The sequence below is a fragment of the Neopelma chrysocephalum genome, unplaced genomic scaffold (assembly GCF_003984885.1).
Source record: "Neopelma chrysocephalum unplaced genomic scaffold, ASM398488v2 Primary Assembly neopelma1_147, whole genome shotgun sequence".
Taxonomy (NCBI): domain Eukaryota; kingdom Metazoa; phylum Chordata; class Aves; order Passeriformes; family Pipridae; genus Neopelma; species Neopelma chrysocephalum.
Window position 1 is genome coordinate 4,211,226 of NW_020897809.1, and position 15,611 is coordinate 4,226,836.

General features: G+C 36.5%; 1 protein-coding gene across 5 annotated transcripts in view; it reads left to right on the forward strand.

Annotated features, from left to right (window-relative positions):
- Positions 1–15,611, forward strand: part of CACNA2D3 (calcium voltage-gated channel auxiliary subunit alpha2delta 3) — a 409,434-nt gene that overhangs the window by 298,229 nt on the left and 95,594 nt on the right. For all 5 annotated transcript variants that reach the window (XR_003536951.1, XM_027700391.1, XM_027700390.1 and 2 more), the window contains 3 exons: positions 2,989–3,060; positions 3,809–3,889; positions 7,853–7,927. Coding sequence is in view for 4 of the 5 variants with exons in the window: in XM_027700391.1 (XP_027556192.1) it covers positions 2,989–3,060; positions 3,809–3,889; positions 7,853–7,927 (228 nt within the window). In the remaining variant the exon portion in view is untranslated. The remainder of the gene's footprint in view (positions 1–2,988; positions 3,061–3,808; positions 3,890–7,852; positions 7,928–15,611) is intronic.

Genomic DNA, 15,611 nt, shown 5'->3' on the forward strand with positions numbered 1-15,611 from the left:
AAAATCCTTAAAAATATTTCCTCTAAGAAATGTTTGACTACAGTGCTTTCTTTTTTCCAAGCTTACAGAATTCTGGTCTATGACTTTGACTTTGTGGTGTCCAGTTGATGAGTCTGGGAATCATAATGATTGTTTACATTTTCTTTTTGGGAAAAAACATATAATAATTGAGTAACCAAACAGTTTATTACTAATTACATAGTAACATGAACTGTTAGATTTAATTCAGTCATTCAGAGACTTCATCGTTATTTACTGTTTGTGATAGTTAACATTTTTCACTGTGTTAACTTCTAATTAAATGATGATTAAAATAAAAATCCTAGCCAGTCCTGAGGATATCAGTGTTTGCTCTGAATATAAGTAATATGAGCTGAAGCTTTATCAGTGATTAGAGCTGATAATTACTGGTTTGAGATTTTTTTTCCTCAGAATCACTAAATTTTTCATACACTTGCATGAGCTGCTAGAACTCTGCTACATGTAAGAAATTGTCAGACTTGAAAAGCAACAATGCAAAATACCTAGATCATGACTTCCTTTGGATTTTTTTAATGGACTCTAGCATTAATTGTCTTAGCAGAAATACCCAGTGGCTAACATTCTACTGTTTCAAAATATTTCTGCCAAAATGTCATTGCCCAGGGAATCAAGCTCCTCCCCAGCAGATAATTCTTCACTATCTAACAATTTTTGTGAAGCAAATGCTGCAGCTTGAGTTGGTGACTCAGTAAAACACTGCAAATTCGAGTCATTACTCAGCCAGTTATTTGCTGACTTCACTTATGGTAGTGGCCAACAACCTGTTCATCTGCCAAACTAACAAAAAATCAAACAGGCTGGATTATACAATTGCAATTCTATAGAAGTGATTGCAGCAGCCAACTCTAGCTGGTACTTGTAGATATCTCTCATAATTACGGGGCAATCACTCTTGCATGCCCCCACAATTTGTTTTGAGAGTTAGTGAGCTGTTCTTTTAGAATTTCCCAGGAACTCCAGTCTGTGGGGGTTTTTTTTCTCCATTTAAAGAATTTCAAATACCCTAAAACTGTACTGACAGTCCCTTGGCTGCATCCTACCCATTAAATTGTTTCGAGTGATCTCTTGAGAGTGAGTGGACTCATAAAATGATACTGTTCTGATACTTGACAAACACATGATGTCAGAGAAGAACAACCCTGGGCAATCATATAAAATCTCTAACTGCTCCAAAATATCACCCCATAATCAGCAGAATGCTTTTTCACTCCCTAGTGTGTATGAGTTTGGGACTCTTGACTGTGGTACCTCAGAAGGCTTCTCTCCATACTAATCATGTCAGTGTGCTTGACTGTACTGCTCTGGCCAAGGAGAGTCAATTCTTACACTAGTTTGGCAACATTTGAGTTTCAAGTCCAACCTCTGAACTCCCAATGTTTTGCCAAGTTTTTGATTTTGCGGGTTTTTTTGCTTAGTAACTTACTATTATTCCCTAATAGATCAAGTATTGGGGCTGGAAATATCTTTACTTATTACCAAGGAAAACAAAACCAAAAAAAAGGAAACACAATCATAAGTCATCTCATATCCCTAGTGATTCCCTATTGGATGTAAACTTTCTTGACTCAACCCCATTTGTGTTCCTGTCTGATGTCTGCAAATATTCCTTCTCACCATAAAGTAGTGCCCTACTTCAACAAATATACTTTTTTGGGAAACTGAAATCCTCCTGAATTAGATTGGGAGCTGCAAGTCAAGAAATTTTCTAGATTTTATTTGTCTGATTTGTTATTGTGAAATATGCTTCATGAGCTATCTTTATCATTACAAATGACTTGTTTCCTGAAAATGTGGGGAGCTGATAGCTGTTGCTTCATTACAACAAAACCTTGTAAAGAATTAAAAAAGTTGCAAAAAAAAAAGTATTAGAAATTCTGCCTGAATACAGAAAGTGTGATACTGAGGTAGGAGTAGTAGGAGAATATCACAGTCACAGTTGGGCATGATTGTCACCTGTAGTATTTCTCAGGAAATTCTTCTCTATGGCCCTGTCCTTTTGGCTAAACTTTGTGTTCTACGAAATCTCCACTTGACATTATAACTGTGTCATATTTTTAAGTATTGGATAAGCCTCTTCAACTTCAAACATCTGTCCCTAGGAACAGAAAGCGTTTAACAGTAACTCTCAGCCTCCTGCTTGAGTTGTCTTTCATATGTAGATGGTGAAGATCTACAGGCACACACAGGAGTGCTTGTCCTGGGCATGCATTCAGTCTCTGCCTTAGGGCAGAGATTTAGTCTGCCCAGAGGGCGTGAAGAGAGATAGTCTGAGCACTATCACTCTCCTGTGGCCAATGATAAGCATTCTACATGTTTCTCTTGAGTGGAACCAAGGTCAGAAGATCTCTTTTCTCCCTAAATTGAAGAAATACATTGAAACCTGATGTGCAGAATCAGCTAATGCTTCATGCCACCTCTGTACAGTGAACTGAAACCGGATGGAGCAAAGATGCTCCTGGGATCCTCCCTGGCTGTCATCCTTTCTGCCGCTGTGCTGGCTGATGAGATCTCAGCCTGGACCCTAACAAAGTGCGTGCAACTCATGACCTCTTATTCTTTGTTGCGAGAAAACAGCCCGAGGCAATTTTGGCAGAGCTACCACTGGGAAAGATGTAGAACAGACCTCCAGCTGCTTTGCTACTGCACATGCTGCTTCCACAATCCACATTTCAGCCCCTTCTCTCTCATGGGAGACTGCAGCAGGAATGAAGATGAGGCATCTTTCCTGTCAGTGGAGGTGGTGGGATGGTTAGAGCTGGTACAGTTCAGATGGGGCCGGGGCTGGGCTGGGCTGGGCTGCACTGACTGCAAGTTTAACTATGTTAAGTGTCATTTAGATAAATTGCTTTATCTCATTTAAAATGAAAAAATGTAATTGAAAAATGCAATCACATGTCTGTAATTGTTCCATATTTCTTAGAGATAGTATTTCTTTTTCAAATGTAGCTTGCTGATGATCAGGGATTGGTGTTGATGACAACTGTTGCCATGCCAGTATTTAGTAAGCAAAATGAGACTGTAAGTATTCAGACTATTTCTGTCGTATGACAATGACGTGACTGCAATGAAGTTGCTTTCAGGGACTTAATAAGATTTTAGCCAACTCTAAAATTTTTCTTCTCTTCTTATTTTGTCTGCAGTTAGTATCCCTTTATTAGCATAAAAATGTGGAAAAATAATCCCAAATAACTATACTCTAGAAACCATAGTAAAATGATGAAACTCTATGTCTAAGAGAAAAATCTCAGATGACACTAGGCCTTTGGGTTTTCTTACTTCTATATTACTTTTTTACAGAAAATAATCTATATAATTTTCATCTTTGCACTGATATAACTCTGAATTTAATTAGATTATGTTTATGTCTATTTATCTTCAATAATTTAACAGGTTATTAAAGAAAGTTAAGTGTACTTTCCCCTTAATGCCTCATCTTTCTCTTTTGTTTGTGAAATGGCAGGAGAAATTGGGAAAGAAGGGAGCAATATTTTTAACAGTAGTTTTAAATTGAAAACCTGTTTTGCATGTGAAAATTTTCTGTTGAAGGACTCGCTCTCAAAAGCTTGCATGCCTTTTCTGTGTGAATTGGAGATAAAGTAGAAAGGAGAAATATTATTGATTAAATTACTGCTTGATTGGCTGAATTCCCCACTTTTTAAATAATTTGTCTGTAATCACTTCTGCAGTGCAGCTGTGAGGTGAAATAAGTGGTGAGAATGTTTATTATTACTGTGGTTCTGAGTACATATTTTATTGTTTTTTTCAGAGGTCTAAAGGGATTCTTCTGGGAGTAGTTGGCACAGATGTTCCAGTTAAAGAGCTTTTAAAAACTATTCCAAAATACAAGGTAATACACAAATGATGAGATATCGTTTATACTCTGTATAATACCCAAAATATGACATAATTTATTTTGTATGTTGATACTGTTTACAGTGATGTAGCTCCATTATTTCATTTGTTTTCCTCAGGAATTGTAGTTCTGTAATGTCTGAGATCAAATGCAGTTTTTAGCACCAAAATTAATATATGGCTTGATCTTCACATTTTTGGGATCAATGTGCTCTAGAAGGTAATATTTATTGTCTGTAATAAAATCAGTGAAATTAGTCGACCACACAATCTAGCCAGAATACCATGCAAAATAAGCAGAAATTCAGGCTGAAAAATTCTGTAACTTTTTATGAAAACCTATCCTTAACCTGGCTTTAGGCTTCCTGTTTCTGTTTAGTACTTCCTGTCCAAATTCCATGGCTCCTGGAATTAGAGCAAGTGGCACGTTGCTTAGACAAGTTCCTTCCTAACCAGAAAGTGGTTCCTTCTCTCCTCCCCTGTACTGTTAGGTATTTCCCTCTACTTAGTTTTCCAAAGTCAGAAACAACTTTACTATAAAATTCTTAAAAATTAATTATCATTAAAGTTTTATTTGATACTCTATATCTCTTTTGAAATGTGTTTAGCTCAGTAAAAATAAGCTTCGGGCAAATGCAAAGATATAATTACTTTTCATTTAAATTTGATGCAATACATTAGTATGTTACTACTTCTCTATGTCTGAAACATTTTACTATGGTGCTCTTTTATTCACTAGTGAAAATTAAATTAATGTTTTGCAGTTAATTTCTAGTGAAATTTTTTTACATGACAAACAAGCATGTAACATAATACTGCAGACAGCCTTTTTAAAGAATGCAGATATTGGAATAACTACTTTTTGACAGGCACGCATACTGAGCGTAAATTTGTATATCATACTTTCCTCTAAATTGGCTGCCATGCTCTCATTTACTGATTGCTAAGAGGTTGAAGGAAGAAGCTGACTTATGACTACCTTTGAATATTGTCACGTGTTTGTAGATAATTCTAGTTAGGATGAAAAAATTCCTCATATCAGTTTTAATTCTGATTTGAATACATTAGCAATTACCAAATTATTTTCTAGATTAATATGCAGAACTAAAAATTTAAATTAAATGAGAATTTGATTAACATAATGCATAAAATAGTGGCAATAATGTTGATAAGATGTAGGGAGTAATTTCCTCTGACCTGGATCCCACTAGGCCAGGTGCTATGCAAGCAGAACAGAAAGGCTGTCGCAGCTGGAAAAAAGTTGGACACTATGGGAAGAGGCAGCACATGAGTGCACACTGATATCAGAACACAGGGACAGAGACATTGCTGGTCAGGAACAATAACAGGGAACACTCTCAGTGCACTGGCCAACAGTTTGATAACAGCAACTTATATGTTTGTGTGCAGAAATACTGCATCAGTAAAAGGTAGAAGAGAAGGGAGCAAAATGTGCTCCTTTGCAAAATTGGAAGCAATGGAGCAATCTTTGGAGCAGCCTTCTAATGAGCTATGGGAAGAGCAAGTTTCATTTCTAATGAGAAGGAAGAACCATGTTGTGGTACCTGCAGAAATAAAAACTTGGCTGTTCATGGCTGGGTAGGAAAAACTAAACCATGGTGATGTTATTCCTAAGTAATCTCTAAGATTTGGACATAGTCTGAATGCAAGAACTAGAGAGAGTGGGAGGCCTGAATAACAGGTATTGCAACAGAGTTAGTAATTCAGAAAAGGAGAAATTTTTTAAGAATTGGTTTTCTGTGAAAGCAATATAAGATCCTCTAGCTGAATATTAAACTTTTCATTTGAAGGTACATTTTATACTGCAGGAGGTACTGCAAGTGAGGATTATTACAGGAGGCACCAATATCATGCAATACAGTTAGATTAGTGAAATCATTTGAGTTACAACTTCCAGTCTCACATACCATAAACAAAGACTGCAATGGCAGGAGCATAATCACCCTTGGGACCCATTCCTGTAGAGGCAACACACGAAATAAAATTCACACAGGGATATAAAATGATTGCTTAGAAATGGAATTCTGCTGACCTGGAATTCTCTCAGCTTCGATGAGGGGGATTTTGTGCCAGGGAAGATGGGTAATAGCAACAAGCTATTTTCAGCAGTCATTATATAGGCTAAACTTCCCCAGATGTCAGTGGCAGTTTCTCTTGAATGAGGTGGGATTGAATTTAGTAATACAGGACTTCCATGTGGCATTTTACAGCAGTTAGAAAAAGGGTTTTTTTTGTTTCTGAATCTGCCATTTAGAGACAGTTCAAGGTTTAAAAGGGCAATGCTGCTGTAAGTGGTAGTATCTCTCAAACCAAAGCATTTTAAGTGCAGAGACTGTGTAATTTCACATATTGCCCAAAACACAATAAAATACTATCCCAGGAGTCTGGGTACTTTTTCCTGTGAATTATACCACCCACATTTGTTTCCTTACCTGACTTCCATTGCCTGGATGTCATTCTGCAGTTATGAACACAGACAATTATACTTGAGATCTGCTATTTAGCCAACAGCTTATTCCCTTGTCATACTATAATAGGTAAAATATGTCCACTGTTATTATTTTGGTTATCCCCCCTTTATGAAGAGATGCCAAGAACATATCACCTTCTATTACTTTCACTGAAGTTTATTGCTTTAGGAAAACCGCTAATTTATGAAACAATCTTCTATATGGCAGATACAGTTGACCATATACAATTATTCACACAGAGACACTATAAATCAACCTGGTATGCTTTCCCTGTGACCTCGCCACAATATTGTACTCTGGTTTATACTTCCAGAGAATTACAGAAGCTGATAGGCTTGCTCTCCTTTTTGCCTCTTTGAAATGATTCTGACTTGTCAAGCCTTGCTCCCATTGTTTCTTGTTAGACAAATTCCTAAGGACCCACTTCAGCAAAGCATTTAAGAATGCACTCAGGTAAAATAAAAAGGTTTTTAATAGTGAGGATTTTAAAGTAAACATCAAAGCAAGATAGTTCTGGAATTTTGAGTTTGATTTTTATTTTGTTTATTTGTTATCAATAGCCCAGTGCAATAGGTTGCTTAAAAAAAAAAAGGGATGTTGTATTATGTTACTTCAGAATTGAAAAAAACAGGTGAGAAAGGATAGTGAGATGTGCTCTGCGTGGCAAAAGTTACCTAGTGAACTTGCAGAAAGATTCTACATTAACAGCAAGGTTATGCTGAGAAGAGGTGTTTGAATGACCACATGAATGATTTGAAGGTACATTTATTGCATTCAGTGGATGCAATCAACTGTGTAATAGGCATATTGTTAAAAAGACTAGTATTGTTATTTAAATAAGTACAATGCTGAATTTGATTACCTATACTGCTAGACCTCATAAAGTATTTCATTGCCCTCAAATAATCTCCAGTTCCATTTAGTACAAATATGTAAAGTTAGAGGAGTTTCTTTAGTAGAAATATGCCTTCTGTGGCTGCAGATGAACTGGAATTAACAGAGAGCCTATAAGATTGGAAAATGTAAATATCACATATGACAGGTCACTGCTTGCTTGCTGTAGCTGTGCATTCATTATCTTTGATTTAAATGGTTCTTTAACAACAGCTGTTGAACAGGTGAAGTAAGCTGTGCCTCACTCCTGGGAATAGCTGAATTTACTAAATTCCTGTACCTCTGTGCCTTGGCACATGCTATGGTGTGTGTCACAGGCTGTGGCATCTCGTATATATGTATTATATATAATTCATTGTAACACAACAAGTGTTACACAACACAGAAACAAGTGCCCTGCATAGGAAAGTGTTTGTGACATTTTAAAATTGTGCTACATGCTGAATTCATCACAATGTCACGTCCTCATTTTCACAAAATGTCAAGGATCTTTGCCTATGTTGTAATAAAACACTGTGTGGATAAGGTTTATGAATTGCTAATTAGTATTTCTTTCTCATTTACTTTTACAGTTAGGTATTCATGGATATGCTTTTGCAATTACGAACAATGGATATATTTTGACTCATCCAGAACTTAGGCCTTTGGTAAGAATACTATTTATTGATCTATTATATTTTGCTATATGTGTTGCATTTGGTTTTTCTTAGTGTGAATAATGTAATATACATGAAAAAAATTAAATACAATAGACCAGTTACTTTATATGGCTTTATAACACATTATAGTTCTTGGTAAATTTACATCTGGAAACAAAGGTTAGCATGAAAAAACCAGGGAAAATAAATATACAAGTTGCTTCTGCAGAAGATGCAGACCTCCATTACTGCAAAATAGCAAAGCCAAAAATTGCTATAATTATGTTCATTTTACAGTGAAATGGAATGTTGGAATGCTCCAGCACTGTGTAATAACCCCTATTTGTCATGCTAAAGTGTTAAAGTTAATTTAATATATGTGCAGAAATGTCACTAAAGCATATTTTTAAGCAAAATAGGAGCACTAGAGATTTTTGTACTAAAAGAGAAATAGCAGCAAATTTTACCTTTAGTTTCCCTTATCATCTTGTTTGCATTAATCACAGAAAGAAAAATAAAGTGCCTGTTACGCAAATGTTTATCAACTTGACGCCCCAGAGAACTGGTACATTCCTGGTTGCATCATTGTTTAGGAACAGCACTTGCAAGTGTTCCATCACTATCAACTCCCAGCAAAGCCTTGGTATTAATAGTTCCACTGCTGTATCCACATGGCTGCCATATGTATTTCTCTTGCAGGCACTTCAAGTAATGTCTGATTTCAACAATATTTTAGTAGAAAACAAACATTAACTGGGTGGATAATGTTAATATGAAAATAAAATTATTGAAAAGCATGATTTATTAAGTCATTAGCACATCTGATGTTTTCATCCAGCAAAAGAATTTGTCTTTCTAAGATTTGGACTAGGAATTACACCCTTAATTAACATTTGTATTTGCACTTATTGTTTCCCCATTTATTTTTTAACTGGAGTAGAGCTTATGAAAAGCACAACAGGGAAACTTCAGTACGTGAATGGAAAAGTATTTTCAGAGTAACTTCACTGTAAAATGGACAGACAATCTAATGGCAAAGCAAACCATAGTATCTTGGAAGCAATCTTAAAATAAATGATTTAATTGTCATTTTTCTTCCAAGAATGTCACCCATGATTCTGGATGGTAGATTTTTTTTTACAGCTGTGGAAAGGAGGACAATACCTGTAGAGAATTTGGCAAATTACTGACCAATAAACAATACAATTCTCAGAAATGGCTCTTGCAAATTATCCCATTGGCTTTTTCACCATTTGGTGGTGAGTCACTAAGTCTACATATCCAGGCATAGACAGCTCAGACCCCAGTCCAATTAATGTGCTCCAGTTCATCTCTACACTCCCCACAGGTGATTTGTCATGATGATGAATTTATATCTTCTTGTTTTATGGAAATTAGGACTTCTGCTACCCAAATATATAAATATCAGGGAGTGAAAAACTTCCAGCCTCTATAGAAGCAGTTTACTTAAAGGAAGGTAGAACACTAAATTAATACGTAACCATTTCACCCCTCAGTAAAATGTGTTTTGTTTCCACAAGATTTTACATATTGAGAAGTAAGTGTGGGTTTTATGAGATTAATTCAGCATACCTGGACACATCTAGTCCAGAATCTCATTTCCATGATTAGTTCCTGAGGAAGATGTAGGAACTAACAGGATGTGGAGCATCTCTTTTTCAGTGTAAAATCTCAGCAGTCAATGTAACTGTTAAGAGTTTCAGTAGGTTTCTCCTCATAAACCTTTGATTCTGATATTTTAACATTTAGACTTATTACAGTGGGTACTTCCATTACCCATACTAACATATTCATTTTTGTCAGTCAGCTTGACTTCTCATAGTAGTGATTTTACATATTCTAACCATTATTTGCACAGTTTTTAATTTGATTTTTTTAGATTTCATTAGAAGTATTTCTTATATTATGAATAGGGAAAGCAGAAGTTCCTGATCTATCTTTTCTTTTCCATTTCTTACTTTGTGTAATGATTTGTGATTGTTATCTCATCAATCTGCTCATCAAAATAAGAAACCAATATTTTCAGTCTTGCTGTAATGTTTTTCTACTCGTATTTTTCTGCATTGCAGTATTTTGTTGTCGTGTTTTCTGTATTTTTCTGACCTCTTGTTTATCCATTTCTCCACATTCTTTCCTTTTCTGACTGAGATTGCCTTCTGAGCTTTATTTGGTAACCATAGCAGAGAAGAGGCAGCAAAACCTTAGAGCACCTGGATCATATGCAAAGATTTTTAATGCCCCTTCAGGTCTCTTCTGCTGTGTCTTCACTGCTTTGTTTCCTCAGCTAATTTGTCAAAAGTGACTTTGTGTAATATTATCTCACATTCAACTGCACCATAGATATAAAGTAAAAATTGCTTAAAGTTATGCTCAAAGTTATGGGCACACTGACTAGATCTAAATCTTGACTGTCATAATGTTCTATATATTTTTCTACATTTTGCTAATTGAAAATATGTATTAGACTTGTTATAGTCACTCACCTCAGTGGTCAAAATGCTGAAATAAGTATTGTGATTTAATGTAAACTTTTGTAGTAAATTCTCTTTTTTTTGTAGCTATTGTGTGGGAAATACCAGTGTGAGGAGTTGTTGTCTTCAAAATGTCTACCTGTTGCAATGAAAAGTGTGACAGGGGATTGGTTTTAGTTCATGATTGACCACTACCATCAGAATATTTTTTCTTATCTCTGTATGTATTAAAATCCATGAGGTTTTTAATATGCTATACCAAATTGGATATATATGCATTGAGTTTTATAGCATTCCCCAGTTTTCGTAATACAAAAATCATGACTTGGTCTAAATTCCTAAAAATACTTTTGAAATTTCAGGTATCACAGGTACATTTGACATCCCATGTTTGTAAGCCATATGAATATATTTGAAAGTTCCCTATTCACAAGTTAGTTCTTTCAGAATTATTAGTATTTATTCATTATAGAATAGATATTTTAAAAACCAGAGGGTAATGAAATTCAGGAGCAGTGGATAGCTTAGGCTGACAGAGGGTGTTACCCTCTCCCTTAGTTCTATTATGTTTTAGTGAGGCAAAAGGTGATTTGCTATTACTATCCCTCACCCCAGTGTACATCTTGAAGGCACTTATTTCATTACCTTATACAATCATACCTTTTAAAATCAAAATGTTGGGCAGTAGCCCATAAGCTGTCAGCTGCGGAACTCGTGATATATTCATGGTCTGTTCATTTTTTGGAAGAGTCATTTTTACCTCTGGATTCTGTCAGTAGTAGGTAATGAGAGTCTTCTGTTGACTTCAGTGGAGTTTTTGAGAGTGAAGTGATTGCTGGCCTGGGTCCTTAGTTTAATATAGCAGGCCAAATCCTGATACCGCTGTAACTAATGACAAAACATCTCATGAAATTTGTGACAATAAGTGTGTGAAAATAGGCATGTAGGTCTGAAATTAGATAGTTCCCTAAAGATATTATCTAAAATTATTTGTATGTCTTAGAGTTATGTTCAAGTTTCACTGATTACTGACTTGGTCCACACTGGTTTATACTTCTATTATATTTTCCTACAGTGCTGTAAAACTAGAATATTACTGGACTCTCAAGTTCCTAACCCCAGTGGCAATATCTGTTTGTTCTGAAGCTGATGTGCTTGTTTTTTAAGGAATTGCCTTCTGAAAGACAAAGCAGAGAGGCAGGATAGCAAACAGCAAACAGCTTCCTCTGGCACCAGATTTTTATCTGGCACTGACCAGTACATGGAATCACTAAGCTGGCTATATTATCTTAGTGATTATCCTCTTGGATTTATATTTAAAAAGGCTTTTCTTGGAAATTTCCTCTCTTGTTTCTCCTGCTGTTTTGGGGGTTTATTTGTTTGTTTGTTTTGTTTTTTTGGATAAGCTTGGCTTTTGGCGAGGACGATCAGTTGGGTGCCCATGGGCAGCTGGTGGGAGGGATGGCAGGAGGGAGAGGAACGTGCAAGGTGCTCACAGAGGTTGTGACTGTTGCTGGAGCAGCCCCCAGACCTTTCCCATGAAGTGTCGGAGTGCCCGTTAACCTGACAGAATCTCTGATTTTGTCTGCGTTCCACCCGTGTCCCTTGTCCCCCGCAGCGGCCCGGCCAGGCTGCACTGCGGGGCCGGCCCAGGCGGTGGCGCTCCAGCACCGCCGAGGGGCGCGGGGGGAGCGGGACGAGCTGCGGTGACACAGCCCGGGAACCCATCCCGGCTGGAATTGAGGTGGAAAATTGCCGTGGGCATCCCTCGTCTGTGTTTCAAAGCCTTTTTGCTTTCTTTCTCTCTCTCTCTTTTTTTTTTTTTTCCAATCATATATCACGAGAGTACGCTTTGCACGTCCTTATGTATTACACCACAAGTCGCCTTTCCTAGCAAGAGTACTCCAGCGGGAACTCCAGAAACTACAGCTGATGCTAATAACATAATTATTTTTTTTTAGTGTTGCTGCATCAGAATGCTCCAATCTGCTGAATTTGACGAAAAGTCTATACTTTTACAGCGTAGTGTTTTATTTTCCACATGAGAATATTTTCGGTTGTGTGATGCAATGTTGAAAACCACAATTTACTGTTAAAAAAAAATGTTTGGGAGTTCAAAAACGAATTTTGAGATTTTCAAGGCAGTAACTTGGTTTCTGAGGCTCCTTTGCCCATATTGAAATGTAGACGTGAGGACACAGTTTCCCGCAGCAGCGATTACGGCAGATTGAATCACCTGCTTTTCAGTAGCCTCTTAACACTTGCAGTGTGCCAGGTGTTACACCATTAAATTTTAAAATGTAAAATATGTCATCACGATGTTACAGTTTGCCAAAGAAATTAGTTTACTGAATGTAAAGGAAGAGTAAGAAACAAATACATTTTATGTCCACTTATAAACAAGCACCACATTAATCGTAGCTGCTTGCTCATTGCTGCAACTGTCACTGTGCAGTCTGTCAAAGGCTGGTGCCAGAAGAGAACTGCTTTCTCAGGAAAGTGTAGTGGGATTACAGAGAAATTAAGGAATGTCACTGGAAGATTAGTGTCTGCCACAGTCGCAGATTGCCACCCTTGTGAACCTTATCTGGTGTCAGGGGTTTGTACTGTTGCCTCTCTGTCCCAATGTTTGCGTGGCTTTCAATGAATAATAGCAAGATTGGTACTAGGTTTTATGAAGCCCGTGGCTTTTTTGATTCATGGTTAGCAATGGGATTTGTATTTTTGTTCAGGGAGTGGAAGAGGGGTTTTTTTCCCAGTAATTGCTAGGTTCATTTAGGGTAGAATACTTGAAGTTCCTGAACAAGGACCTTGAGTTCCTTAATTAAAGAAAATATGCATTCGAAGACAAATGCATATGTTCTTGAATCAAATTGCATCTATTATTCAGATGCTACCATTTTTTTTGATAAAACTGAGATACAAAACAGGTTCTGATTTATGAATTAATCTAATAACATCCTTGATTATTAAGGATTTTGTAATACTTCTAGGTTTAAATCAAAATCTTCTATCTCTGAGAAGATGGAGGCATATATTCTTACTCTCAGTATAAGCTCTGGAAGGCTTGTAGTGGGGGTTTATGAATGGCTATATGTGAATGCTCTGCTTTTCACTGTAAATGAATTCAGTTGGTACATTGCTTTCTATACAAGGATGCATATCTTTAATTTGATCAGTCTTAGGGAAAGTTACACATAGAAATCAAAGCCCATATATAATATCACAATGCCCTCACCAAAATATCTTGGTAGTTTAGCTGCCTGAGTAAGTTACCATTTTAAACTTAGAATGTGGACTGTCACAATATATTGTATTAAGCTAGAGGACCTGGAGTATTTGAAGATTGCTAGATCAGTATTAAGTCTTCTGTAGCTGCAAATTCTGGGAAAATTTGTTTCTCCTAATATAGAAAAACAGAGAAATCCAAGTCTCAGGGGAAACATTAATGCCCCACTTAAGCAGTGTTAGCCTTTCATAAGCAGCAAATCTCATTTCTCTCTGGGGAGTCCCGCCTGGAACGTAAGATAACCTACACTTACCCTTGCTTTATTCAGCGACTCCATAAAACTCTACAGCTGTAGCTGACAGCAGAATATTTAAATGATTTGAACAGTGTAAATGCCTCACGTTCATTTAAATAACTGAAGAATTCAATCACTTGAATGCCAATGATTATTCCTATTGGAGTTTACATTTCAAAAAAAGACAGCCCATCTGAATCCCTGTGAGAGCATTAAATTGCTATCTAATTAGAAGTGCAAAATTACATATATTTAAAAGATAATTAAAGGTTTGAAGGCTGTTGAATAACTGGTTGTACATATAAATGAATCACTGAAAATTTGTTAGCAATATGTGAAGCTTTCTTTTATTCTTTGCTTTCAGCTTTGAAGTTAGGTATAACCGAGCTCAGGGGTTTAAGTCTGGTAGTATTAAGATAAAGGCAGATGTTTTTAATTATTTCTACTCAAACCCCAAATAATTATAAGCAGCTGCCAATTTTACATAATCCCAAATGACAAATCCTGAGAATGCAAATAAAATCCCAAATAGAGGGGTTGTTTTCTTCAGGGGAGTAAATCACATACATGTCGCATCGCTAATCAACTGCAATCCACCTGAGAACGTGTGCTCAGCCAATGTGCTCTTTGGCCAGGCTCAAGGTGTGTGACTTAAAGCTGGTTTTTGTATTGACTTTTACCTCACCCTGTATATTTCCCTATTGCTCTATCATTTTAATCACTACTGCACCATTTGAAATGCAAACACATGTTATGAGTGTAAATAGGCTGAGTAATTTAAATACGTGTGGCATAAAAACTATTTTCTTCTATTGCTTCATTAGAGGGTTCTCCTGTATACATGGCAGATCTAATGGTTCCTACTTTTTTTCAGCCTGGAAACTTAGAATTCCATTATTCTCTTTTCCCTAGCAAACTACAAGGCTCCTGCTGTCAGCAGTATTTTTGCAAATTTTATAGTGTGGTAGTTTTTCACAGCCATCTGACATGAAAAATCAGTCCAAAATAACTGGTTTTTACTACCAACCATAACCTGGGAACTTCTGGATTAACATCTTAAATAATAGGCTGGTCATGAAAAATCTGCCTTTGGAAAGGGAAGTTGTTCTTCCAAGTTTCCAAAGAGAATCAAGATGTCACCTTTTTTAATATTAAAATAAGGAAGTTTGTGTAGAAAGCAATGTTGTTTTTTCACTGAACACCTATGAGTGTTCTACAAATTTCGAGGTTAAATGCAGATCAATAAGAGATCTTTTGAGGTTGCAAACTGGATGGAAATCATGAAATAAAGGTATCACAAATGACAAATCATGATCTTGTGAGCAGGAAAGAAGTATTTGGGATGAAATAAAGAGCCAAGCAGTAGTGATTTAAATTGATATAGGATGCAGCTTCACATGTATCCCCAGGCAGAACGGTTTGGAGCTATGCAGCACATGGTGAATGAAAGCTCTGTCACTGCGGGTGATGTCATATAAACAGGTGAAGCCGTGCAGGGAACTTTTCACTTTTCACAACTTTGTTGTTTTTGGAGGGTTTTTTTTTGGTTGTTTTTTAGGGGGTTGACTTTTGTTTTGTTTGTTTTTTTTTTTTTTTTTTATTTGAGTGAATCAATCTATTGAAGTGATCTCTTCCTCAGTCTTCTCATGACATAATGACAGTGTATTCCATCTCTAC